Source organism: Panthera onca, chromosome C1, assembly GCF_046562875.1.
Source record: "Panthera onca isolate mPanOnc1 chromosome C1, mPanOnc1 haplotype 2, whole genome shotgun sequence".
NCBI classification, from domain to species: Eukaryota; Metazoa; Chordata; class Mammalia; order Carnivora; family Felidae; genus Panthera; species Panthera onca.
In genome coordinates this window covers 66477733-66499780 of record NC_138346.1, presented here as the reverse complement: position 1 = coordinate 66499780, position 22048 = coordinate 66477733, and the positions used below count along the sequence as shown (strand labels likewise).

General features: G+C 35.5%; 1 protein-coding gene and 1 long non-coding RNA gene across 6 annotated transcripts in view; one reads left to right on the top strand and one right to left on the bottom strand.

Moving 5' to 3' along the window:
- Nucleotides 1-22048, top strand: part of LOC132670957 (uncharacterized) — a 117922-nt gene that overhangs the window by 30311 nt on the left and 65563 nt on the right. For 4 of the 5 annotated variants that reach the window (XR_013557283.2, XR_009606940.3, XR_013557281.2 and 1 more), the window contains exon 2: nucleotides 19271-19467. This is a non-coding gene — a long non-coding RNA (uncharacterized LOC132670957). The remainder of the gene's footprint in view (nucleotides 1-19270; nucleotides 19468-22048) is intronic. The other variant, XR_013557280.2, reaches the window with a different exon arrangement.
- SCN9A (sodium voltage-gated channel alpha subunit 9) overlaps nucleotides 14960-22048 on the bottom strand; it is a 166139-nt gene continuing 159050 nt past the window's right edge. Inside the window, exon 27 of the mRNA XM_060621369.3 lies at nucleotides 14960-19513. Coding sequence (XP_060477352.1) covers nucleotides 18321-19513 — 1193 coding nt within the window. The 3' untranslated portion in view covers nucleotides 14960-18320. The remainder of the gene's footprint in view (nucleotides 19514-22048) is intronic.

Sequence of the window (22048 nt, the reverse complement as noted above, 5' to 3'; positions counted from 1 at the left end):
CATGATAAAAGCCCTCTTTTAAGTGTAGATCTCAGTACTGTGTATGTACTTAGTAAAGATGAACCTAAATCCCCTGGAAGCCAAGTACGTGGGGGCTATCCTAACAACTTGCAGGAAGGAGAATTGAGACACATGAAATTTATAACAGAACGTGCTCATCACTGGCACTGTGTCCACCTCCACTCTCTCTCCCTTAGATAGATAGATAGATAAAAAGTCAATTCACTAAAACTTTTAAAAAAAGAGATAATTATGAATGTTATGAATGTTAATTGAGGAATAAATTAGATGAATAGATCACTTAGAATCTGGTGTAACTATGCCCTGTTAGCTATTATTATTGACACTTATATTAAAGACTGGAATTTTTGTCGGTTTTGTTCACGGCTTCCCCCACCCCCACCCCCACCCCCGGTACCTACAACAGCACCTAACCCAGGAAGCAGTCAATTCATACCGATTCAATATCTATTGGATTTATTCCACAAAACGCTAATTAGTTATCATTTCTTTTCTTTGTATATTTCATGTCAGAGAATGTAAGACTTTGTAAGTTAGTGAAAACTCTGTGTCCAGTGGAGATTCAAAAGTGGCTCAATGATTATATTCATATTGGAACATTTAATATCCCATTCCTTCATTCTTTTTCAGTTTCTTTACTATATCTTTGATATAATTTTCTGTCCTTTCATTTTAATAAAGCCATGTAAAATATCTCAACACTTAAATATTAGAAGAGACTGTTTTTTACTGTCATATTTGTAGCATAAAAGAGTAGCAGACATTCTAAACTTCTAACAGAAGTTTCAGAGAAGGAAGTATGGTATTGCTTCCTATAGTTAGTTAGCTAACTGCTTGCATGTTTTACCCCAAGAGATGTATTGGTAGACCCAATATGTCTTGGTATGAATAATATCCTTTATTGTGGCCCAGAACATTCCAACAAAAATAAATCACAATTTCTATAAACAAATGTAAGGAGTAAAAACATAACTTCTATTTCAGTATGTCACTGTCTTCCTATTCCAAGAAAAGATTTTATTCCTCTTAATAGAAAGCAAAACAACAGGTATAATAACAATAAGCTCCAACTGGATTTCCAAAATACTAACCTAGCTGTATATATTAACATTCAGTTATATTGAACCAGTAAGTTGTATTTGCTAAGGCTCAGAAAGACGTTGAGATACAGTTTAAAATGGTCTCTTATTTTACTGTATTTTTAGGAACTAAAGAATATGGGTAAATTGTGTTACACTTCCCAAAGGAATATCAAATGGACTGAGGGCAGGAAGAGTAAGACATTTCTGTGAGATTTACATCCAAACATAAAGGGGTTTCATAGTCATTTTTTCCCATTCAAGTACACAACTTTTCTATTCATTTAAAATTAACTTCACTTTTCAATAGGTCTTTATTTCCTTTAAGTTAAGCCTATAAACCCCAAAAGATTTCAATATACGTATTGGATGTAGATCTCCTACTGGTAGCCTTTCTTTCTAAGAGACATCCCATCTCTAGGAACTAAACTTTGTGGGTCAGCGCAACTATCCATAATTTCTCATCATGATTTTAGCACAAATTTCATAAAATTTTCTTCCAAACTAGAATGAAAATTTGGGTACAGAGCATGAGATATCAAATTCACATGAAGTCTCAGGAGGAGGAGGACTCTGAACTCTTCTGCAGGGGGGAAGAAGTACCAAGAGGGAAGGTGAGAAGCAATGATAAAGGAAACTAGAGACGACAAGACAAATACAGCACCATCTGCTTTTACATGGCAGCATTGGAGACATCGGGGTCAATTTAAACAATAAAGTAAGTAAAATTCTCAAGGAAGAATTTAATGAAGCTTGTTGACCTTTGCTGAATAAAAAGTCTTTTTTTTTTTTTTTTCCTGACATTTACTAGACTAGTTTAATTATTTGTGGAACATGGAACCTAACTTCATTTTGGAGCCTGGAAATTCTTTATTTCATTGACCAGAAGATGGAGCCATTATATAAAGAATTTTTAAAACTTGGAGGCCAAAATGGAACCACAGTTTGTCTCTTTACTATATTATTATTTTAAATATCTTCTAGAATCTGAGTAGTTGCAGTGTCATTTTGTTTTTAATAATGGAAAGGAGGTAACATGTTTTAATATCTCATATGCAGAGAAATAACATATTATTAGGTGATTGGCACTTGAATAAGCATATACGTGGAAGATTCATAGTCTCTGTCCTCAATACCTATAAAAATATATACTGTAGAATTATAAGCACATTGGTTACCTTGGACCAAAGCAGATTTCAACAAGCAGGTAGCATTTGAGCAGTTACTCTAACGTTCTCATTTGGGATTCTCACGTAGCCAATAATCTGGGAGAATATATTTGAACTAGGAGCTGTACTAATTTTTTAAATCTATAAACCATCTATAAGCATCATTGTCATCATACCCATTCTTAATAATTCTTCTCTATAACATTTTAAACTTTTGTAAGCATTTTCCATATTCTTAATGTACTGCTCACTCTTAACCAGAAGACAAAACCAAGCAGTGAAATGTCATATTCAACTAAGAAAGTCACACAGCAAATAACAATGACTGAGTGAGACCCAATGGTGAGCTTCCTAACTCAAAGCTGAGGCAGTCTACCACTGGATACTCAAACCTCTACTGGCACTCAAACCTCTACTGTTTAACACAAGCTTAAAACAAACTAGGAAATTGAGGGAAGGAGTACCTTTCTGATGGGTCCATTTTAGGACGGGCACTGAGAGACGTGTAGGAGCCCCGGGGTGGCTCAGTTGGTCAAGTGTGTGACTCTTGATTTTGGTTCCGGTCACGATCTCACAGTATGTGGAATCAAGCCCCGCATTGGGCTCTGCACTAACAGCTTGGATCCTGTTTGGGGTTCTCTCTCCCCTACGTCTCTCTAAATAAATAAATTTTAAAAAATACATCACGTATGTATTAAAATCCAGGGTAACTTCCATTGTTTTTCAAGCTTAGCTGCACATTGGAATCAGCTGGGAAGTTTCTAAAATCTTAGTACCCAGGCTGACCACAGACCAATCAAAGCAGACCAATCAAAGCAGAAACTTTAGATGGGACCCAGGCATTGGTTTTCAGGTTTTCAGGTGATTACAATGTGCAGTTACGTTTGAGAACAGTAATCTTAACCAATGTCTTTCCAGCTGTAATGTATATTCAAATTACTTGGCCTCTGGAGCAGCCCTTCTTCAAGTGTGGTCACTGGACAAAAAGCCTCAGCATCATCTGGGAAGTTGTTAGAAATGCAAAGGTGGAGTCCCACCCTAGGTCTACTGAATCAGAAAATGACCGTGCAGCCCAGCATCTGCAGTGATACTGAGAATCACAGGTCTATCTTGGGACCAATCTCCTCTCTTTATCCTTGGCACACGATGATTTCATCTTCCGAAGGGATGAAACTTTTTCACTGCCTCATCAACAGTTTTATCCTGGGAGCTGACCCATTTTTGGTTTTTCATCAGATTTGCTAAAGTAGTAGATACATCCTGTTTGATATTGAGTCACTTTTCCTTTCAGTGTCTGCTCCGCTTAATGTCTAGAATGTTAATGTCTAGAGGGAAGGGGTCAAAAAGAGCTAGCAAAGAAAGTAAGAAAGAGGAGTAGAGAGAGTGTTTCAAGATTTTGCTGGTGCACTGAACTCTGATTAACATACTTTTAGGATTCTTAATCCATCTAATTGTATACTCACATATAATTGATGCTAGCAATAGAATTGACTTCATCTGCAAGACATCTAGGATATTCAGAAAATAGCTGTGATCTTAAGAAGCACCTTGACATTTAACCAAAGTCTGGTTGTATTGTTTATTGCTCTGTGTGTGTTTGTGTGTGTGTGTGTGTGTGTGTGTGTGTGTGTGTGGCTTTTTTGGCTACCACTCCTTGAAACAAATGAAAGATGTAGCCCCCAGAGTCAGAGAGATCTGGATTTGAACTCTGGTTTCTCCCTCATAGTGGGCACCCTTGGGCAAATTACCTAAACTTATTTCCTCATCTCTGACATAAGACTAATAGATCAGTTTTATGGGCTGCTCTAAGATAGAAGAGACAGAATATAAAGTAATTCACACTATTCTTGGCACATGGGTGACATCGAGGGCCCGTGGTGCCCATCTTTTCCCAAGTCCAATTTCAGTGACTTCACGTTGTTTGCTTGAAATTAGCTGTCGTGGGAGTATTTGCACCATGGAAATTGACAAAAGGTACATAGAAACAAGAACTTCTTTTTCTCTAGGAGAGCCAATTAGCAAACATTTACCAGCACACTACTGATAGGTGTTCCTTTTGTGGTTGTTTATTTCCTGATGGACTGATTTAGGAGGTAATTTGCTTTTTCTCTTATGAAGCAAACAAAAATAGCCAAACATAGACCAAATATGTTATATGAATGGAAAGATTCCAGAAAACCCTCCCCTGCCATCCTTCTCCCAACATATATCCCCAAGATTTCTCTGTTAAATTCATGGACCCATGGAAAAGGGAACACTAAACTATGAACAAACACTGAACTTTTTTGTGATTAGTGCATCAGAGCTTTTCCTTTTCAAGCCAAACTGGCAGAGTTTAGGATCTGAAACAATCTGTTAATGAATCCTGAACATCTGTTGGATCTCAAGCCTTCTAGGGATGGAGTTAGCTAAAATAAATAAGGTCTTACCTCACACGGTTATGTTTATGAATTGAGAGGAGACAAGAAAACAAATAGATAAAATCATAATAGTCTTAGATAATAGTAAATGATGAGATGAAAATAAAACAGTTTAACGTGGGAGAGAATGACTAAGGCCAGTGGGGTTGCTTTAAGTAGGCTGATGAGGGGAGGCCTGTCCAAGCTGAGCTGAAGTCTCAGAAGACACAGCTGTGTTCTCAATCAGAGGTGCATTTCAGGTGGAGAGGGGCAAGAGCAAAGGCCCTGAGGCAGGAGTAGACTTAGTGGACTGAAGAACAGAAAGAAAGTCAGTGGAACTACAGCTTGTGAGTTTTAGAAAAGGGTGGTGTGACATGGGGTTAATATAGTTAAGGGGCCAGATCACATACAGCCCTTTAGAATACTAAGAAGTCTGCCCTTCCTGCTAAAGAATTGTGAGAGGAATTGAGGAACTAGAAAGAATACCTTGATGGAAATTAGAGTTTCAAAGGATCACTGCTCTGTGGAGAGTAGGGAACAAAACATGGATCCCAAAGAGGAGTTCAGTAGCTACTGTAAAGGTCTAGGCAAGAGCTAATAGTGGTTAGGACTGGGGTCAAGGTTGTGGAGATGAAGAGAAATGGGCAGATTTGGGAAATAGTTTACAGGTTAAACCTATAGTACTTGTTGATAGATTGGATATCTCTGTTCATCAGCTAATTTCTAGCTTGAGGTGACTTGTAAAGAGAATGGCTTGTCTAAGAAATGGAAGAAAAACCTTTAGACTTCTTGCAAGTTGGAGAAAAGAGAGCTGTTCATATTGCATCCTTGACTTCAAGCCATTCCTTCAAAGAGAAATGATTAACACGTTTAGAGTACACCCCAGTTCTCAAATAGCTCTGTGTTGTTTGTAAAATGGAATTACAGTGTGGTAGGAAAATGATGTTGCAGTTGGATCACCAAATGATTACTCTGATAAAAAGAATTAAAACATTAATGATATTTACAAACTTAAGTGTCAGTCTTAATGAGTCTTCTTGAATAAATTATTATTTTACTTCTCTACTCCCTTTTTAAAAGAAATCTATTCCTAGGTTTGCTCTGGGAGGCTCTAAAAGTTGAGAAAAAAAGTATTTTGAAAGCCCAAGTTTCATTAGAACGACCTTACGTTCTGTACTTGTCAGACAAAGTTACAGGAGATTCCAAAACAGGAAATCATTCTGTGTTCATTTAGTTAGCGTTCAGCAATTAGATGACTAGATATCCTGAAAAAAAAATCTGATATAAAATGTCTGTTGGGCAAAATTTAATAAATATCTTTTTACCAGCATACTACTGATAGGTATTCATTTAATACAAGGCAAAGCTTGCAAGAAATTAAAGGAAGCTCCCCAGAACCAAAAGCAAGGAAACAGCAGGTAACAGAGCAGCAAGATGGTACTGTAGCCAAACCACCTGGAGATGGTGGCTGATCTCAGTAACACAGTCTTGTTGTTGTTTCCTACTCTATTGAGGTCTAATAAATATACAGTATAGTGAAATACTTGTACTTCTATGTAAACGCCACCTGGGGTGAGATATAAAATATTTCTGGTATCCCAGAATTCTCCATTATGCCCTTTTAAGCCAACAACCCACCAAATGGTTCCACTCTTCTGACTTCTATGATCAGAAATAAGTTTTGTCTTTTGCTATGATTCATAAAGTAACTCACACAATATGTAATCTTTGGTGTCTAGCTTCTTGGTGAGATTTTCCATGATCTTGCATGTATCAGCAACTTGCCTTTTCTTGCTGTCGTAGTATATTGTTGTGTATGTATACCACCATATTTATCCTTTCTAATTCTGATAGATTTTCCCATTGTTCCTATTTGTTCCAGGCTATTATGAATATAGCATCTCTGAACAGTCATACAAATGTCTTTTGGTGGTTATAAACACTCATTTCTGTGTATATATACCTAGTATAAGACTTTTGGTCATAGAATATGTTTAGTATTGATACTGTGAAACATATTTTTAAAGTAATTGTACAAATTTATGTTCTTGATGGAAAGGTATGAGAATTCCTTTTGCTCCAATATTTGTTATTGTCAGTCTTTTTTTTTTTAAGTGTGGCCATTCTGAAAGTGGTCTAGTGATATTTAATTTATTTTAATTTTCATTTTTCTAATGAACAGCTTTAAAAAAAGAATAAGACTGGGGCCCCTGGGTGGCTCGGTTGGTGGAGTGTCCGACTCTTGATCTCAGTTCTTGATCTCTGGGTGTGGAGCCTACTTTAAAAACAAAAAAAAGAAAAAGAAAAGAAAAAGTCTGACATTCCAATGTATTTTTTTTTTAACGTTTATTTATTTTTGAGACAGAGAGAGACACAGCATGAATGGGGGAGGGGCAGAGAGAGAGGGAGACACAGAATCGGAAGCAAGCTCCAGGCTCTGAGCCATCAGCCCAGAGCCCGACGCGGGGCTCGAACTCGCGGACCGCGAGATCGTGACCTGAGCCCAAGTCGGATTCTTAACCGACTGAGCCACCCAGGCGCCCCCTTCCAATGTATTTTAAGATAGCATTTTTGTTTGCCATTTTGTTATTATCTATATACCATGTCTTTTTTCTATCTCTCCCCTACTGTTTTCTTTTGTGTCAAACACATATTTTATAGTGTTCTATTTTAATTTCCTTGCCATTTCTTTTTTTATATTTTTTGAGTTATTCTTCTAGTGGTTGCTCTGAGGATTACAATTAATATTTTAACTTATAACAATCCAGTTTGGGCTAATACCAATTTAATGTCAATAGTATATAAAATATTTGCTCTTAAATATCTCCTTTCCCTCCTCATTCTTTGTGCTATTATATCATATAAATTACATCCTTACACATTATACGCCCATCAACACAGATTTAAAATTATTGCAAGTGGCGCCTGGGTGTCTCAGTTGGTTAAGCATCCAACTCTTGATTTCAGCCCAGGTCACGATCTCATGGTTAATGAGGTTGAGCCCTGCATCAGGCTCTGGGCTGATGGCACGGAGTCTGCTTGGGATTTTCTCTCTCCTTCTCTCTCTGCTCCTCCCCTGCTTGTGTTCGCTCTCTCTCTCAAAAATAAGTAAACATTTTTAAAAAAGTAAAATTATTTCTTTCTGTGGTTATCATTTACATCATATAGGAGAAAAAGAGGAATTACAAATAAAAATACATTTATGCAGAGGCGACTGGGTGGCTCAGTCAGTTGGGCATCTGACTCGGGCTCAGGTTATGATCTCAAGGTTCGTGGGTTTGAGCTCCTCATAGGGCTCTGTGCTGACAGCTCAGAGCCTGGAACCTGCTTCAGATTCTGTGTTTTCCTCTCTCTCTGTCCCTCCTCTGCCTGCATTTTGTCTGTCTGTTTCTCTTGAAAATAAAAATAAACATTAAAAAGTAATTTAAAAAATACATTTATACTATCTTTTATATTTACTGCTTTGGTTACCTTTATTGGTGCTCTTTCTTTCTTCCTGTAAATTTGAGTTACTGTCTGATGTCCTTTCATTTCAGCCTAAGCTCTGTCTTTAGTATTTCTTGTAGGACAGATGTGCTCACGACATAGTCTTTCAGTTTTTGTTTATTTGAGAATGTCTTAACCTCTCCATTTTTGAAGGTTAGTTATTCTGGATATAGAATTCCTAGTTCAGTTTTTCTTCAAGTACTTTGAATATGTCATCCTACTGCCCCTGTCTTCCATGGTTTCTAATAAGAAATCACCTGTTAATCTTAAGGTCAGATTTCCTTCCCGCTTTGTTTGTCCTTGTTGTTTTTTGTTGTGATGGTGGGGTGCTGCTTGTTTGTTTAGTGGTTTTCCTGGGCTAAATCAGTAAAGTCTGTGTTCTTTGTCATGTGTGGACACTGAAGTCTGTTCAATTAACTCAGTGGTTAGCTAATGATTAGACAGAAATTTCTTTAGACGTCATGCATGATTACGTCTCCCAGCCTTTGCTGAGAGCCTCTATTTGCTTGTTGGGACATGCCTTTAAGACTCAGGCAGGCAGTTTACAACTTTACCTTAACTGTCATTTCCTGCTTATACAGAGCCTCGAGGTCAGCCAGAGGTGAGAACTCCATACATGTGCATAGCCCTGGCATGTTCGCAGTCCTGTATAGGCAGATGGCTTGTAGATTCCCAGAAATAAGTTGGAGTTTTAGGAAGTCCATTATGGACGTGTCATTCCCTAGCCTTTCCTTTTAAATTTTTTGGTAATCTTGTTTACCCCAACTATTATCACTGCCCCAGGCAGCTGCAATGTTAGATCATTGTGAACAACTCCAAGGAAAAGGCTATGTGCATTAGGTGAACTTTGAGTTAGGCCAAATAAAGATAGCTTTGCAGGTGCATTTTTCAGGGAATTGTCAGTTTTCTGAAAGTGGGCTTTGGGAGAGCTCCAAACTTGTTCTGCTCCTTCCACTGGCTTTTAGATTGCTGGTTTTCACTGAGATTATGAGACTATTGGTTTTTGAAGCAACTATAAAGCTTGCTGAACTTACTGAGATTCAGTCATGTTTCTTGAATTAAACCTCCTGTGGTTAATTTCCAGAGTTTTGAAAAAATTGATTTTTGACAATTTTGCCAGTGTTCCTCTTCTTTTATGGAGAAGTAGATTTTCAGAAGTCCCTACTTTGATATTGCCACTGATGTCCTGAAATCTCAATTTAAAAATGGGCAGAAAATGCAAACATACACTTCAGGAAAGAGGATATTCAGTTTGAATCCTTAAGTTTTAATTTTTTTAATACCTACCCTGCTATGTGCTGGCAAGGTGAATTTCATGAGCAGTGGCTAATAGTCATATTAATGCTTAACATAGTTCTCATTGACTCATACCCTATGGCTTTTGCATCTATAATTCCACCAAAAACACTTGTACTCAAAGATTGACATTTTTAGTGTTGAGTTGCGTGACAAATCTGAAGCAGTTTGTAATGCTGATCACATTATCACATTCTCTTTCTTAATATTCTGTTGACTCCCCTTAAAACTGTTTCAAGCTTCTACCTGTGTATACTCTTCCTAGTTGACTTAGCATGCCTTTGGATTCATCCACCCCTGGGAAGCAATGACTCCTGGATATTTGTCTCTAACCCTGTTTGAACTTCATTTAACTTCATGTTTTTTTATTCTTTATTATTGAGGTCTTATATTCAATTGCCTTCAGGACTTTTACTTTGACTCATAGTACCTCAAATTCCAACACATTCAAAACTGTTACTCAGTTTTTTTGTTTGTTTGTTTGTTTGTTTGTTTATTTATTTTGACAGAGTAGGGGAGGGGCAGAGATAGAGAGGGAGAGAGAGAGAGAATCCCAAGCAGGTTCTGCACTGTCAACACAGAGCCCAACACAGAGTGTGGGGCTCAACCTCATGAACTATAAGATCATGACTTTAGCTGAAACCAAGAGTCAGACGCTTAACCCACTGAGCCACCCACGTGCCCCTGTTATTCAGTTTTTAATATTCAGCTCTAGGCTGCCTTGTCTAGATTAAGCTCCTCTCTATCATCTATACATGTTACAATATGGAAAATAGCATAGTGGTATTATCATTGATTCTTCTAGGACACAATAGATGCTCAGTATCATTTTATTGAATTTATGACTGAATCCTAGATTGAGAGGTACTTCAGACAATGCAGAATACATTGCTGCCCGTTAAAGTTTCTACCATGTATTTATATACTTTAAGATGACTGTAAGTCTCTTGTAGATGAACTTGAGGCTTGGAAAATATAGTACATTGTTCAAGTTCAGTCACGTTGTTGGTGAGTGACAGGTTTAATCTTGTGATATTACATAATATGCTGCTGCTGTGTATATATTTGTATATTTACATTTTTGATGATTCTTAAAGGTATAAGATGGTATTTCACTCTGAAAAACAGAGCTGAGATTTCTTTAAAGTGCTTTCAATGTCATGTCTAATTTGCTTTATTGATTTTATAAAGAGGAAGAGATTAGTTTTGTTGGTTTTAGCTCTCGAGATGACAGAAGCAGGGGAGAAAAAAAAGAGCTACCTTACTCTAGGAGGAAATAACTGGACAGGAAGAAATGAGAATAGAGAAAACAATGCCAAAGGCTGCCATTTTAAGCCGCCAGAGTAATTCCTCAGGTTTGTGCAGTGTCAAGGGCATTTCTCTGTACCGGCACCGGCTTCTTTAGAGCAAGCTATTCAAGCCCTTTCTAGCTCTAGGCATAAGACTTAAGTGAAGTTTTATCTTTATTTCAAAGAAAAAAACCTAAAATATGCTCACCTGAAAACACTTCTCAACTGTAGTCATTCTTCAGATTTCTGATATATTCTGTGGCTTGTGTCACAAAGTAAAGTAGATTTCATCTCTTGTTCCCCCTGGCTCCCTCCCAGATCGCTTTCTGTCCATAACCCAGCTCTAAGTGGTATTCTGGCTGAGGATTGTAGGAGGCAGACCCATTTGTCTCTAAAATAAATGGACAATATGTGACTCTTTGGAGATAAACAGAACTTTTTTTGTTTGTTTGTTTGCAAGTACCAGGGCCAAATTAGGTGACTCTAAACTAGTTATCAATCTTTGTTCTGAATTGAGGGTCTAAATAAGATGGTTAGGGTAAGATGAGTATATAAAAGGAAGTAAATAAGACAGGAAAACAAAGCATGAGTGAAATCTTTTCCCACTTCTGTTTTTTTCCCAATCCTCTCTTATTAGAACTGATTCAATAGAGGGCATCAGCTAGAACCAATATATCAAAATGCACCGAGTTGTTCAAGGAGATTACAAGAGAATTCTATCTTTCTTATTTTCTTAAAGGCAGGCGGAATGGGAGTCTGATATTTAGAAGTTTCATAGTTGTGAGCCTCACCGATGTTTTTAAAGAAAAAAATATTTTCTGTGGAGTTTTGATACCTATTTTTCATCCATAACATTTTATTTTAAAGGTAGTTCTTAATTTTCAATGTTGAGAAGAACATCAAGGATAATATCATAGCTTCAAACAGAAGCGTACATTTTGATTTTAACTATAAATTTGAGTCTTTGTCTCATTAAATCTTTGGCATAAATGCCAAAGCAAAGTGACTACTTTGAATATTTTTTAAAAAAAATTCTTTTATAGGAGTGAAAAGTAAAATACCTATTAGGAATCAAAATTTAGCTCCTGAGTGACTTTCTCTGGCAAAACAGCTTATAAATCATTGGAATGAATGAGCAAAGTATTTTTGGAGTTACAAAAATCTGCAGAAAAGGCAGAAAAGAAAAGGCACAACTTCAAGTCACTATTTAAATTTTTTTAAATTAATTAATTTATTTAGAGATCGAGCAGGGGAAGGGGCAGAGAGAGAGAGAATTCCAAGCAGGCCCTGCACTTTCAGCCTGGAGCCCAATGCAGGGCATGAACTCACCAACTGTGAAATCATGACCTGAGCTGAAACCAAGAGCCGGTCGCTTAACCAACTGAGCCACCCAGGTGCCCCTCAACTCACTATTTTTAAGTTGTGACCAAAAATCATGAAGGTTTGAGAGTGAAACATCCTGATATTATCTATCATAAAATAAAATAGTATATAACATAGACTATAGAACATGTAATAAAACATAATCTAATACATGTACATTCATGATTAATAATGTATGGTAAAACCAATATAATATTACTCTGATATTTATGATCATTCATGGGTCATCAGTTTTGCCTTAAGAGGGAAGGACATCATTTTGTCCCTTAAGAGGGAAGGGCTTTGTTAATGTCTGCAGATTGAAGGGGAATGACGGATTGAAGGTGCTCAGTAGATATTGAATAATGAGTAACAAACTCATATATGATGTTTAGTTCTTTTTGACCATTAACTAAATTTTGTTTAGTTTGACTTTCTAGAGATAAATTAAGAATCAGAAAAGTTTTGAATTCATGGATTTGTTGCCTGAGGCTGAGACGGAAGTGAAGGTGTCTGCAGCTCTAAAACTCTGCAGAAGGGTTCAAAGTAGAAAGGATTTGTGAGAACTTTTGGGAAGGCTGGAAAACTCTGCTTACCTGTATTCAATTTTAACAGGGGTCTTTTTCAGACCTCATCTTTGAACTGCTTGTTTCCGCCCTCAATACATTAAAAAAAGTTTTCTTTGGTACTGCTCATTTCAACTTTGCTAGGGGTCTAATGTCGTCAAAATCAATTTTATTAAAATTCCCAATGGTTATGGAACCTCAGTGTGTTCTGACTGCGTTGAAATATTCCCACTGGAACCATCTGCATATTTGTACAATGTGTAGCCTTTTCAAATTGGCTTCTCTCACTTAGTAATGTGGTTTGTCTTTGCATATCATTATTCTCATTGGCTCATAAAGACATTCCAAGCTGTTCCTAGTGGAAATTAAGTAAATGGAAGATTTTTGTCCCCTATGAAATAAAACAAGAAATAGGACAGGGGCGCCTGGGTGGCCCAATCGGTTGAGCATCCGACTTCGGCTCAGGTCGCGATCTCACCGTTTGTGAGTTCGAGCCCCGCGTCAGGCTCTGGGCTGATGGCTCAGAGCCTGGAGCCTGCTTCCGATTCTGTGTCTCCCTCTCTCTCTGCCCCTCCCCCATTCATGCTCTGTCTCTCTCTGTCTCAAAAATAAATAAACATTAAAAAATTAAAAAAAAAAAAAAAAGAAATAGGACATACCAAACAAATATTACATCGGGAACAGTTCGATTAGGTTTTTATAATTGTTAACAAGGCTTAAGTCTTTTCCAAATACTTTTGTCCATTGTTTTATCTATTCCTTTGTTGCATTTCAATTGTTTCTGAAAAATATTTTAAATGAGAAGCTGAAATACATGATAAGGACAATACACATACCTCCTAATCTCTTACAATTGACTTTTTTCTTAGCTCAGTTGTTAATGCGCATATCTTATTACACTACTCAGAATAACAGGGAGTAAAGTGAAGTATGTCTGCTCTACTGCTTGTTTAGAGCTATCAATTATTCATGTTTCTCTTCCTGTGTGCATCAAATGGTATTGCGGCACAGGTCTCTGCTCTAGCCAGCATGCAATTCTTCCCTCCCTTGAGATGACCATGTACTCCGCAGCTAATTTTGCTTGGATTATGGTATAGTGTTATCTATAGTAAGGAAGAAGTTCAGTCTTTTGTTGTAGGAACTTCATGTGATTGCCACTCATAAGATGCATCATGGTGCTGTTCAGGGATCATAATTTTATTTTGCAGTGATTATCACAACTGCCAGTACAGAAGTCCCTAGGAATGTTTTATATCTTTTTATATGCCATTATAATAGCATACAAGGTTGAAATAATGGTCTAGCATGGCAGCGATTATTATTACTGTGTCTTACTTAAAGACCAAAAGCAGGACTGGATGCTCACAGCTAAAACAAAATACAGGTTTGGCTTGACTATGTAGTTAACTCTGGGAACTACCTCCTCCAAATTTTTTCTTGGAATAAGCTAAACCTTTGTAAATATACACGTTTCTTCATGTTCGCATGTTACTTGAATTCACAAATCTCCATTTTGAAATATTGTTGTGTATATGTCACATCACTAAATGTTCTTTACATATCAATAAGATATGTGAGACTCTTTTGGGTACTCTATTTGTACAAAGTCATAAAATAGAGAAAATATTGTCATGAAGAATGCATTCTGTTGCTATATGATAGGTTGCCTGGGTTCTCTCATGTTTAGTGGCAAACTGGTTGCTACACTAACTACTACTACTAATGTAAATTATTGATTCTGTATTGTCAGGCATTGTTCTAATTGCTTCATGTGGATTTCCTCCTTCTATCCTGTGACTGTATAGTGAAGTAGTACAATTATCCTCATTTTATAGATGAGAAAGCTGAGGCACATATAGATTAAATAATGTATTTAGGAAATTCAGAGAGTCATGGCTTAATTGGGATCCAAATACAGTTCTGGATCTGGAACCCAAGCCCTTAGCCATTACATGCATTATACTATCTTTCAATTACACAATTACCCTATTCTATTTCGTGAAAAAGATGCATACAGTCACTGTGTAACTAAATGTTGGCATATTTTCATTTCTTGTCTAAAATTTTTTCTTCTGCACAAACTCTGTTGTGGATTTCAATGAATTTCTTTGGAACTCTATATTCTTTATCCCCATATTTCTTATCCTGGAAGACTTTGTATGGAGGACATTGGAAACTGTCCATCTTTCCATTAAAAAAAAAAGCTATCAGCTTCAACTTATTTAGGGATGCACTAAACTTGTTTTCCTAAAGGTCATTCTCACATAAACAGAAAATACATGCACACATGACTCTGTCTTGTTAATGATTTTTATTTTTACATTCTATTACAATGTGTAAGTCTTGGGTATAACTGCAATACAATGTATGACAAAATCAAACATTTTGAGCATTCACAGATGTACGAAATTGTGAAAGAATTCTATGTAAACAGCATTATTATACTCATGGCTATTCATTTATTTTTATGAAGCAATTCTTGATTATTTTCCTCAAGAATATTACATCATAACCACAGATGTTTTAAAAAAATGTCTCTATACATAGGTCCTAAACCCAGGCCACTTCCTTGGCCCCTTCTAATTTAGCTGGCCCTCTTTTCATTACTTACAGTGACATTTCTCCAAAATTGCTATTTAAAACTGCTTTATTTACATGTGCATTTTATCTTAAATCTTTTTAATAAAGCTATCAAAAATCTATAAAATCATGCCGAACATTTTAGGTTGAGGTTTTCAACAATCAGCATCTAGAAACAGCCCACAAGTCACTTGTATCTTTTGCAAAAGATATGACAGTCAAAAAGGCAAAATGAGATTCTCCCATTGTAATTTCTCCAAATTGTACGTATGAATTTGTGTTCAAATCTTTATTTCCATTTGTGTTTGCTTTCATTTAGTTCTAATTTAAATTTTAGGGTGTAACTACCATTCTATATCATTAGGTAAAGTGAATTTAGTGATTATGTGATTTAAATATTAGTATGACAGTGCCTTCTGGACGTTGGTATCTCATTATCAGTACCAAACAGTACCTTACATGAAAAGCAAAGTCTAATTTTACTTTAAGCTTACACAGTACTAAATAAGCTCTTAATCCCAAATATTGTTTTTAATTGATAAAAAGTCACAACTAGACATTCCTGGGAAAACGTATATATACAAAACCTAACTATGTTATATTAAAAAAAATTATTGTTCAGCATGAAATTGGTTCAGCATGAAATAGGAAAAAAGGGGAAATTTGTAAATTGTTTTTGAAATGCTAAGAAGAAACTGTTGAGGAACCAGTTGCCAATATTTTTTACTTTACATAAAAATAAGGCAATGTAAAAACATTAATAGTAAATCACACAAAAACCTATCTACCATATATCTTTTCATAATATATAAATATGCAAAATGCAGTTATATTTATATGGGCTTAAAATAATGAAGGTAGACTGAATTTAAATCTAAGATGATATTAATTTCTTAATTTAATGTATTAAAAACCTTACAAATGTAATAGATCTTGTATGGTTCCCTAATTGTCAAAACCTATTTTCAACAGGCTTAACAGATATGCAATGCAATGCTCTACATAGTCCAGGAAAACACTGCATGGTATCTTTCACATTAAATAAAAAAGAGGCTCAAATAACCTAAGATGAATGATTGAATGTAGGTGTAGAATCTGTGGCCCTAGATTTAATTTCATATGTACCTTAGGACAAATGTCTAGAAGTGATTATCTCCCTCATGGATGTTGTAAAATACATCACAATTTTAAAAGATTCAAGATACAAAGTTCTATGGAAATGTCTCTGTTTTTGTCTGTTTTTCTTAGTCTCTCCTCCTTTCTATCATTCTCTACCCATACTCTTCATCTCTATAGGCATGTTTAAATCTCCTTTATTTTTAATTAGCCAGAGCAACAAAAAATATGTTGTATTTATTATAGAAATATAATTTATGTCCCTTTTTAATTTAGAAAAGCAAATGAATGATATGTACATTTGCTTTGAAAACTCCTACAAAATCTTCTAAATAAAATTACTTCCTACTTATGTAACTCAATTTTTGCCTATGCATAAGTAACTTGATAGAAGAAATATTTCGTATTCCTAAAATAAACTCATGAAAAAATGCATCATGGTCATTTCTTTTTAAGCCACTACCAACAAGGACTTTTTAAAGCTAGGCTTAAAATCCCTGGTAGGAGGACAACAGCTAAAGCAAAATGAATATGTGCTTGGTAAACTATAAGCTCAGGGTACTTTATTGATTGATGTAAAATATACCTCATAGTCATAGAATTTTAAGGTGAAGGTGACATTGTCCTCATTTTATAGGTGAAAGAAAAAGGTCCAAAAGGATTAATAGCACAAATTAGGAAAGTAGGTTAGTGGTAAGAAAGCAAGTTGGCAAGAATCCCCACTGAATGATCTTTCACTCATACTAAACACAAGTCTGTGTTGAAAGTATGGAAACCAATTTGACAATAAATTTCATGAAAAAAAAAAAAAAGAAATCCTGCCATATATTATGACTTGGAAGTCTGCCATACACACATTAGGATGGAAAACAGGTGATGCAGTAAATACTTTGCCCAAGTCATTATCTTCTCAGACATGTACCACAGTATCAAATAGGTTTCTGTACATCAGGAATCACTTCACGGAAGGAAAGTATCAACGTTGCTTTGTGCGAAAGAATGACTTGACAATACTGCATGAGAAAAAGCAGAAAATTGTGACCAAACAGATGAAGAGTTGGGTCATCACTGGTGTTTTTAGGCAGCACAGTCTGGTGTTAGTTTGTATAAATAATAGTGAATAACGTTTTCTTCACTTCCTCCTTTTCTTCAGTATCTTCACTTTTTTCTTCTTTTGAGGAATGCGATATGTACTTAAAATAATTTTTCATGTTGTATGGTTATTGTATGAACAAAGAAGGATATTTTAAAAGATGGGCTATGAAGCACAATACTCTACAGGTAAGTCTTATCCTGGTTGGTCTATGAGTCAAGATGAATGAAAAGTATTCCTTGAAATGAATAGCCTACATATGTTTATAATCTCATGGCATTGTATAGGCACATGAAAATTGGTTCTGTTGCGATATAGAATAAATTTAAGCACCTCAAAATATAGAATGACTTCTGTACATGAAGAAGAGTCTTGCTCCCTAATATAACAAGATATATTAACTAAATATTTGTTATTAATGTCCATTCCTTGTATCAGGGCATTTCATTGCAAAGCCAAGGTAAAATACTTTTATAGATATCCAAATGATAGATGCATGTGTGCGGTTGTATTTGCATGGGAAACACGAATATTTACCATTCTGTGAAAAGATGACAAGGCAGATGTGAACATTTTCCACATGGTCTTCTGATTTATTAAAAGCAAATAAAATTAAATCACCTTTGTTTGCTGTAGTCAATAACCCCTATAGTATATTCTTACAATTCTTACAGAATCATCTACCAGTGCAAACACAGCCATCTGCTAATGCTGCCCACCTATTTTAGGGAATCTGAGCTAGTCACGGCAATGACTTTGAGACTATTTTGATGAAAAGTTTTGGCATAGACGTCCTTAAAAGAGTCTTATTAACACAAATTTATCACCTTCACAGGCTGTAAACAATATATCAAAAACGAAGCTCTATTTTTTGCTTTCTTTGCCATCTTTCCCTTTGTCTTCTTTTTCTGTTTTGTCTTTTTCATATTTCTCTTTGTCTGGCTTTGTTACACTATCATATGAAGGGGGAGAGACAGTGGATGGGGTTGCATCTGTTTTTTCTGGACTTGAGTTCTCATTAACGTTATCAAAAACCTTATCTTCTTTATTGGGCAAATCATCATCTCGGTTTCCATCTTTTATGTATATACTTGATATATTTTTGACATTTTGCCGTAAGCGGTAACGTCTGTAAGCACGCTGAATGACAGTAGCAGACACATCCTCTTGTTTTCGTTTTAGTGTAGTTGTTATGGGTTCATAGGACACTTTGGAAGGATTTGCTGACATGAACCTTTCTTCCATCTGTGAACGTAGAGAGTCCATCTCTCCGCTTTCACCCAGAACACGCTTTGTAAAAGCAAATAAGATGTCAAGACAATGGATCCGGTCCCCACTGACCATGGGCAGGTCCATGGCAATGAGCTGGACTTTGTTTGGTTTTGCTATGAGGAGAGGAGGATCTAGGGCAGCTGCAAAATCAGAGAGTTTGCTATACTCTATAAACTGGGTGGCATCAGGATCAAACTTCTCCCAAACCTCATAGAACATCTCAAAGTCATCCTCACTCAGGGGCTCAGTACTTTCCTCAGTAGCGACACTGAAGTTCTCCAGGATGACAGCGATGTACATGTTCACCACAACTAGAAATGATATGATGATGTAACTGACGAAATAGAATATCCCAACAGATGGGCTACCACAGTCTCCTTCAACTGAACTTCCAGGATGAACTTTTTTGGGGTCACAATCAGGGGGTGCACTGTTGAGAATAGGTGCTAGCAATCCATCCCAGCCAGCAGAGGTGGTAATTTGGAACAGGCAGATCATGCTGTTGCCAAAGGTCTCAAAGTTGAACATGTCATTAATTCCAGCTTCCTTTTTAACATAAGCAAAGTTGGACATTCCAAAGATGGCGTAGATGAACATGACCAGGAAGAGCAGGAGGCCGATGTTAAACAAGGCGGGAAGGGACATCATCAGAGCAAAGAGCAGCGTGCGGATCCCCTTCGCCCCTTTGATCAGACGCAAGATTCGACCAATCCTGGCGAGACGGATCACTCGGAACAGGGTAGGGGACACGAAGTATTTTTCTATCAGCTCAGCCAGAAACATACCTTGTGAGGAAGGAGGGGATAGAAATAGTTAAATTTCCATGCTACAGAAAATCATGACTTTAAGTATTTTTATCTGCCATCTTATCTCTTACGATTTCAGAACTGTCCTTTTATATTGAAAGCAATTTCATAACAATCAAAAGATTGAGCAATCCCAAAGGAAAATGAAATTATCATTGTGACATTTTCTCTCCTTTTACTAAGTTTGTGGACATTTTTTTTCCTCCAAAATAATTTTAATTATAAGGGTAATACGTACTCATGTAGAAAGTTCAAGCAGTACAGTAAAATGCTAAAAAGGAAATATAAATCACCTGAAATATCACCAATTATAATCACTGTTACTGTTTTGCTGAGTATCACTTTTGACATTTTTCTATGCAAGCTCACACACACACATTGTCACAGGAATATAATTATGTTATATAAGCATCTTTCATAATTTATTATAGTCACTTCATCATATGTCATGGAAATATTTCCATACAAATGACAACAAAGTAATTTCTTATAGTTTTACAATGTTCTTTCCAAATGAACACATATTGAAGAAATTTATGTTGTTTTCGCTGAGATGAATATCCAAGTAGGTATATTTTTTCTAGTTACATGAGCATCATTTGGTAATACATTAATAAAATATCAGTGTATTTAAAATTTTTTATCTGTCACGAAATCTATCTCCAGAAAGTTTGTACAACTCCTCAGTTATATATGAAAGTGCTCATACTCTGCATGCTCAATTAGTATTGTAATTCTTTATAATTTTTACCAGAAAATCTTTATGATGTTTCAAAACATCTCATTATAACTTATTTGCATTTTTCTTGGAAAAAAATTTACATTTTTTTCTTATTTATTGGATATTTTGTGTGCTTGTTGGCTGTTTTCAACTTTCTCTTTTGGCCATGTTAAGTCCTTTGCCCATTTCCCTATTGAGATATTTACTATTATTGATTTAGGGAGACTATTTTTCTATTGAAAGTGTTAATCCTTTATTGTTCTTAAATGTTACATAATTTTTTCCCCTGTATTTTGTCTTTCAATCTTTTCGTTTTGGGGAGAGGTAGTGGTTAGTTTTTGTCCATAGAATATTTTGATTTTTATGCAGACATAGTTGTTATTTTTTTCTTCATAGATTCAAATTTGTGAGATGACATAGGAAGGATGATTTGATTCAAGTTCATTGTTATAAATCTATTTCTTCTTGAATTTATTTTATTTTACACTTTAATTTTTGATTCATGTGATTTTTCTACTGAGCAAATTATTTATCTTCTATATATTTGAAGTTAAATTTTGAATTATCTATTTGAATCCATTGAGCTTTTAAAAACACTGTTTTACTTCATCAGTGTTATAATAGTATAAATATCTAGTAATACTTTAATTTTTCTTCCAGATGAATTTTATAATCATTTAGACTTATATTGCCATTATCTCCATCATGCAAAAAGACTTACTGATATTCTCACTGGGATGACACTTTATTTATAATTAATTTATTTTAAAAAGGGTCATGATTAAAGTGATAGCCTTCTTATCCAAGTAAAAGAAAAGCCTTTCAATTATTTAAGACTTCCTTTATGTATGTTAGCTTCCTCATAGAAGTTTTATGCATTTCTTATTAAAGTTGTTACTAGATATTTTACTTTATTTTTATTGCCAATATAAATGATATTTTTCTTTAGGTATACTTTCCAAATTTTTTGTCCACATATAAAACATTTATGAATATTGATACATGTGACTTAAAATTTGTATCTTCTGAAATCTAACTGAATCCATGTTTTTGGTGGATTCTCTTTCATTTTTAAAGAATGCCATAATGTGATCTGAAGATGAAGATAACTGGCTCCATGTACCTCTCTGTTTTCTTATCTAATTTCATCAGCCAATACTGTTAAAAATAGAAGTGATAGAGGAACACTCTTTTCTTCTTCCTAATTTAATGGGAATGCTCCCACTATTTTGCTTGTTATTCCTCTGAGATTCCTACCTAAATTTTAATTTGTTTTCTTATATCTTAATACTTTCTTACTTCTCTTTTTTTCCAAAACTGGTTTTGAATGCCTCTTCTAAGTTACATGGTACTCAATAAGGAAGTTTTAGATCATATGACCTTTAACCCTTGTGGGACTGTTTTATCATCTATAAGTTGAATTTGTATTAAATAATCTCTGCAATCTTGTTCTGTCTAAAATTTGTAATTCTTAAAATAAATGAAACCCTAAAATACTGGGCAAAGCTTGTACAGATAATGAAAAAACAAGAGGACAGAAAAACAGCTATGGTAAAGGGGAGAAAGTATACAACCATGTGCTGTGATTCACAGACATGACTGAGGTTGGTTGAGAAATGATTGTATTGACAAGTCTTTGCCAAGTATGAAGCCATAAGAAATGAACATGGCATTTCTTAAGACCTTACCTTCACTTTGAATTTAGAAAGAATTTTCACGCAGAGTCAAGGATATTCTGGGTGTTAGTAATCGTTAATCAAGGGACAGTTCTCATATGTGCTAAAATTGGAGGT